Raw genomic sequence first — 6,762 nt, forward strand, 5'->3', positions numbered from 1 at the left:
AACGACGCTGGAATCCTTACCTCCATGGTCCCGCTGGATGTGCACAGCGGGACCATGGAGGTAAGGATGTGACAAAATTACGGGGTTAACCATCCTAGCCATTTTTTTTTGCCCGACCTTCGTACGGGCATACCGGCTAGGTGGTTAAACAACTTCTTGAAATTACTTTTCAGATAACAATGCCATGGAATAATTTAGGAGCTTGGTGTATTGGTGTGCAGATTCTTTCTGTGTCCAGATGCTCATTTATAGTCATTGGAAACATTCTTTAGTGATCCTTTCCAGCAACTATAGGAAATAATAAACAAGTTCTAAAGAATGAGGAGGAGGAGCTTGGGGGCTCCCTGCTGCGTTTTCCACATTCTAATACTGCAGTGAACTTTTCTGTAGGTCAGTGATTTACCATCTAAAACGTCACTGGGGAACAGCTGAACCGACTCCAGATTGTTGCTGGAAATGTTCACCAAAATCTAATGTCTATAGTCTGACCGTTTTACACTCCCCAGGAAGTCTGGACAGAGTTTATCAGCCCTGAGCTCAGGGAAGGAAACAAGGCAGCTATGCCAGTACTCCCCCTATCCCCTCTGATAGAATACAAGTTTATAGAAGGGCCCGTGGCCTATGATTATTATCTGCATGTTGGTCCTCTTTAAACAACAACTTGCATTTTCAGAAGTAGGAAAGCAAAAGCAGCCGTTACCTCCGAGGTTTCCTTGGACCATTTTTTTTTTTTTTCTACAGAAATGTCTTTTCACTCAGATACAGGGTTCTCTAATGCTTCTTTTGCTCTAAATGCTAAAAATCTTCTTTTTTACCTATCAGACATAATACAGCAGAAGCTGCACTTCCAAGCCTCTAGTAAAAGGAATGGAGGAGCTCCGCTATGAGGAGAGATTAGCTGAACTGAATCTATTCTCCCTTGAGAAGGGACATATAAGGGGGATATGATCACCCTGTATAAATATATAAATGGTCCATATAGAGAACTCTCTATCTAAAGATTAAATAAACTAATTTATTATAGTAATTACAAAAGTAACACTGTTACTTTGTATCTCTGCTTATAAACACTGTGTCAGCCTGGGAATAACCAGCTGGATGTACTGCACGCTCCCTTTGTACACTCGGTGCCCACAGCCCTTATAGAGAATCTTGTGAGCTCACTTTGTGAAACAATGAAGCTTAAAAAGGAAAACTCCAATCTAATTACATTTAGGAGTTTTGCGTTTTCTTTAGAGAAAAATTAATGTTTTAGTATAATGTTTTGGATGTTGAAGGCATCCTTTAGGCCACATGTTTAAAAAAGGGAAATATCTTTGGGTGCCGCAGTGAAGGAGTTAATAGCTCAAACCCCGTACCATGCACTTGCCCACTTTATAGTCATGTGATTGGCCCTGTGGATGGGGTTAGCGCTCGCCCTTGGATCACTCAGGGGTGCCGCTTGTCTGCCACGCTCATTGTCGGCCAGTCGATTGATTGAGTTCTGGCTCTCGGCACGCTGCAGATCGGTTCATCAATCAAAGCCCTGCGCTCCCGTCTGGCACTGCTGTGCGGAGGCCATTTCATTCTCTCATATTTTCGGCCTGAGAGAAGATGGTCGCGGGGATATTCTCTCTGATTCCTTATTACTAAATCTCCAGTGTGGAAGAAAGATAAAACTGAAATTGTTATATAGGATTTGTGAGCTTTGTAGGCAATCATTGTAGGAGCCTATGTGTTGTAAAATATCAGGTGCTCCAATTCCCAGGAAACGAGGCTCATGCATAGGTGACAGGTGCACTTTATTGGGGGTAACTTTGATGTTTATTATCTGTGTCATTGGACAAAGGCAGTGTTCTTTCTTCCTTGGCATCGTATTGAAATGCTCCTGAAATCATTCAGCGCTCACTGACAGATACATTTGACCTGCATACGACCTCCTTGTAGGCCTCTTTCTGACCAATGTTATTAAATAATAATATTAAACACAATTTATATAGCCCCAACATATTACTCAGCGCTGTACATTAAATATGGACGTTCCGTTGACTCCTTTTTTTTTCCTTGCATGTGACCTCCACTTGGTCTTTATTTGACCCCCTTCTGAACTCCATGTAACCTCCATCTGACCATCCTAAAGCTGCTTTTTGCATTTCCATAGACTTGTATTGGAGTCCTGATGCAAACATCTTTCATCACAAGCAGCCGTTGTTGCGCTAAGTTAAACAACTTTCTGATGTTCTTCTCTGCAGGTGATGATGCGCAGCAGTCAGCCTCTCACCGGAACCAACAACAGACGCTGCAAGGAAGACGAGAAACTTATCAACGCCACGTTAAGACCTGGGAAGCGTGGCTACATCATAGACACCCGCTCTCTGAACGTGGCGCAGCAAGCCAGGGCCAGGGGAGGCGGCTTTGAGCAGGAAGCAAACTACCCGCAATGGAGGCGAATCCACAAATCTATTGAAAGGTGAATTCGGCCACAACCTTTTTTTATAGTGTGTTGTCACATTCATTTTATAAAAAGGACACTTCCTGTTTCCAGATGGGAAGTGTACTTTTGTCGAAGACAGAAATTCTAATTGTGGGGGGACATTTTTGCAAACAAACCTTTTAAGGAAGGTGCATTACTTCCCTGATTGGTCCAGACATTGGCACCCTGAGTGTTCGCCTCTTTCAGTATGGTGGCACCCTCTTGACCACACTTCGGCCATTTTGATTGGCTGGGCCGGGATAGCATAACTCCCACACGTGGGAGTTCAGTCTGTCCCGGCACACACAGCCTACAGCTTCTTCCCACCCAGCTTAAAGATATATATGGGTTGAACACTGCTTAATCCTTTCACCGCCATAACTATAATGGCTGGTTATGAACCCCCAAACGCTAAAATATGTTTATCAAGCCACCCAATCCCTTCTACAATTATTGATTTATAGTCTGTGATCCATTAGCTTTTCAGAGGTCACATAGTCCCATTATGCTGGGGGTATTCACCCTCCTTCTTTTTTCCATTGAAGAATAAAATATTTTATTCTAATGTTGCTTCAGCTCTCAGGAGGAAATGTTAACCCCGTCCTTTCTTGGAGGATTCTGGGCAGACCAGGCCAAACCTCGTCATTATTCTATAGCAAAAGCAACTTCTTTAGAGATCCTGTATCGCTCAAGATCGTTCCAGATTTATGACGATGCCCCCACCTAGCCGCCAAGTGCAGGCGTTATATAAAAATAAATTCTAACTTGTACAGATCACTTTTACACCTATGAGGAGGTGCACATTACAAGAGAAGGGTTATATCACAAGCAGAGCCTTTCATTTTACTGCTCAATCCATAATACATAATTGTGCTTACATTTATTATTATTATTGATAAACAGGATTTATATAGCGCCAACATATTACGTAGCGCTGTACATTAAATAGGGGTTGTAAATGACAAGACAGTGACACAGGAGGAGAGGACCCTGTCCCGAAGAGCTTACAATCTAGGAGGTGGGGGGGGTGGGGTATCACACAATAGGAGGGAGATATGGAATGGTGTGAAGTAGTGAGGGTTTAGGAGACAGAAGAAGACGAGTGGGTGAGGGTGAAGCGTTGGGTTTTGAGGCATCTTTTAAATGAGCAGAAAGTAGGAGCAAGCCGAATAGGAAGAGGAGGCCATTCAAGAGAGTCGGGGCAGCTCTAGAAAAGTCTTGGAGCCGTGCGTGTGAGGAGGTTATGAGTGAGGAAGTCATTAGTAGGTCATTGGAGGAGCGAAAAGAGTGGCAGGGGGGGGATTCTATCAGGTCCGATGGATAAGTTGGACAAGAGCTGTGGAGGGATTTGTGTATCAGGTAGGTAGGTGGGAAGATATGTGGGAAGGCCATGTATGGGGTAGGTAGGTGGGAAGGATGGATGAGTCTGGCTGCAGCATTCATATTAGATTGTAGAGGAGAGAGTCGGGTTAATGGAATACCAGAGAGGAGGATGTTACAGTAGTCCAGACTAGAGATAAGAGTGTGTACAAGGAGTTTGGTGGTCTCTGGGGACAGGTAGGTCCTTATTTTGGAGATGTTGTGCAGGTGAAAATGACAGGACCTGGAAATTGTTACCATATTTATCATCCTAATGGTATTTTACATGCCATGTAACTTGTTTACACTTCTGTAGTATTTGTAGCCTTTCCAGTGCTGTATGAGTGTAAAATATACTAAAGATTAAGGTTATGATATAAAATAAAGTGTTTTTATCTTTCCAATATTACCGATCTGTGTCTTCAGGCGGGTCATCCATTCCAGCACCGCTGTGCCCAGTCCGCTTACTCCAACAGCAAGCAGAAGTGGGAGGCTCCGACCTTCCTGCTGTTCCTGGACTGCGTGTGGCAGATCCTTCGTCAGTTCCCCTGCTCCTTCCAGTTTAATGAACGCTTTCTGGTCACGCTGTTTGAGCAAGCGTACGCCTCCCAGTTTGGGACCTTCCTCTGCAACAACGAGTACGAGAGGTCAGTCCTCAGACTAAGTCCAGTAGGATAATGTAATAAAATGCATCTGTCCAGGCAAGAAAACAATGAATGCAGGTAGGAGTTAAATAACCAATAAATCTATTTCAGTCTTGCGCATTAAAGCCAGAGCCCCCAACTTTCTTGCACCATGGACCGGTCTCATTCAAGAAAATTTTGCCAAGAGGCATGGAAATATTTTTGCATGAAACCAACCTGGACGAGTGAGGAGGGGGATGGATTGTCAGTCCTTGTCGGCTGCAGTCTTTGCTGTGATAGGAAAGATCGGTGATTTTTCTTTGCCATTTCATTCAGCCAATCATGCAAGCTGACTACAGATGCTTTCTTTTAGAAAGGGGAGGAGTGCAACTGACAAGGATGACTGGCCTGGTTTGGCACAGCCCACTGGTGGTTGGGGAACCTGGGACACAGGGTATCATTTACCTTTGGGTTCTACCTCCACCTACAGGAAGATTTTACACTGGCCAGCCCAGGACAACTCTACTACTACCAGCATGGATCAAGTTTCTGCAGAAGGGTGAATTCCTGCAGCTCTGTTATGTTAAACTTTTTTCAGTTACTTTAGTTCTACTTTGTTTCTGTTCTGCACACCCTTTGCCTTCATGGTGATCTCTTCTAAACATGAATCCCTGTCAACCCACAAGAGTCTGGCTCCCAAATTCTTCCAGATCCTAAGAAAGGCCATAAACGTATGGCCGCCCTTCCTTCGAGTGTGTGTGTGTGAAGGGTGGGGGAATAACATGGGTGGCTCAGTGGTTAGCACTCCGGCCTTTGCAGCATTGGGTCCCAGGTTGGAATCTCGGCCAGGACACGATCTTCATTGAGTTTGGAGGTTCTCCTTGTGTTTGCGCAGGGTTTCCTCCAGGTTAATTGGCCTTTCCCTAAAATTGACTTTAGACTGTAATAATGACATATGACTATGGTAGGCACATTATATTGTCCTTTTAGGGACAGCTAGTGACATGACTATGGACCTTGTACAGTGCTGCGTAATATGTTGGCGCTATATAAATACTGTGTAATAGTAGTAGTATTGAGTCCCTGAACTACTATGGTGATTCCTACCTTTCACCTCTAACAAAGGCCAGTGTTTTTGTTTGCCGGTATTCAATGCTCCTCTAGGTGGCAGTATAATCAGAAGGTCAATTATTATTATTATTATTAAACCCCCCTAGCGGTATTACCGAGTGTGACTTGGGGTGGATTTCCCATCCAAAAGTCGATATTCCCGAGTCACACTTTGGGTTTTTTTTTTTTTAGTTAAAAGATACCCCCTTACCTTTTCCCCCGGCATCCTGCTGATCCCCACAGGTCCTGGGGACACATCCTTTTTCCTCCGTCTCCAGCCGGCGAATGCAGCGAGGATCAATGGGAAATTCAAATAATTTTGTATTGGATTCAATACAAAATGGCTGTATTGATTCTAATACAAAGAAATATATTCATATACATATATAATTATCTAAATATAAATGCTACTGTACAGTTAAATTACATGGTTAAATATTTTTAACAGAATTTTGTGTTATTTAATGTTTAATAATAAATTTGTTGAGTTTATTATATATGGGTGAGTTATGCCTAAGAATTATAGCCTACAATGAAAAATAAATTTACATGCAAAAAACTGTACCGCTTTTTGCATGGAAATTTGGACAGAATTAGACAGCTAGGGATGTTAAACAGGACTTAGATAGCACCAACATATTACGCAGCACTGTACATTAAATAGGGGTTGCAAATAACAGACAGATACAGACAGTGACACAGGAGGACGAGAGGACCCTGCCCCGAAGAGCTTACAATCTGGAAGGTTAATGGCTTTCTGTGCTGCTTATTAGACCCTAAGAGAAAAAATAAATATATTACAAGCAGAGCAAGTATCTGAATGTGACTGGGTGTCAGCCTCTAGCATCTGAGATATTGAAGAAGCAGCATAATTTGGAGTACATAATAAAATAAAGAACGTGCTGGTGGGGGACATCGTGTCTGTAGACGCAACTGGAAGTAAATGGGAATGGATTTCCTGGTGAGATAAAATCCCCTCCTTACTCCTCCATTATAAAGGTTGTTCCTTCCCTTGCTTTGCCTTAGTGACACAGATCAGTGACGCACACAGACCGGGATAACAACCCTCACACAGACTGAGGTTAGACTGCTGATTCAGTGACAACCCCTCTGTATATGGAGCAACAAACGTCACGCCGGAAGACCAAAGTTGTGTTGCAAGACCAGGCAGGCTGCCATATTTACAGAGTAATTGAAAATGAGGAAACATGTTTGTCA

At 43.2% G+C, this 6,762-nt stretch overlaps 1 protein-coding gene across 1 annotated transcript in view; it reads left to right on the plus strand.

Annotated features, from left to right (window-relative positions):
- Positions 1 to 6,762, plus strand: part of MTMR9 (myotubularin related protein 9) — a gene marked incomplete in the record, with an annotated part of 16,851 nt that overhangs the window by 6,852 nt on the left and 3,237 nt on the right. The window contains 3 exon segments of the mRNA XM_072409155.1: positions 2,232 to 2,449; positions 3,029 to 3,113; positions 4,199 to 4,458. Coding sequence (XP_072265256.1) covers positions 2,232 to 2,449; positions 3,029 to 3,113; positions 4,199 to 4,458 — 563 coding nt within the window.

The sequence above is a fragment of the Pyxicephalus adspersus genome, chromosome 4 (assembly GCF_032062135.1).
Source record: "Pyxicephalus adspersus chromosome 4, UCB_Pads_2.0, whole genome shotgun sequence".
In the NCBI taxonomy this organism is placed as follows: domain Eukaryota; kingdom Metazoa; phylum Chordata; class Amphibia; order Anura; family Pyxicephalidae; genus Pyxicephalus; species Pyxicephalus adspersus.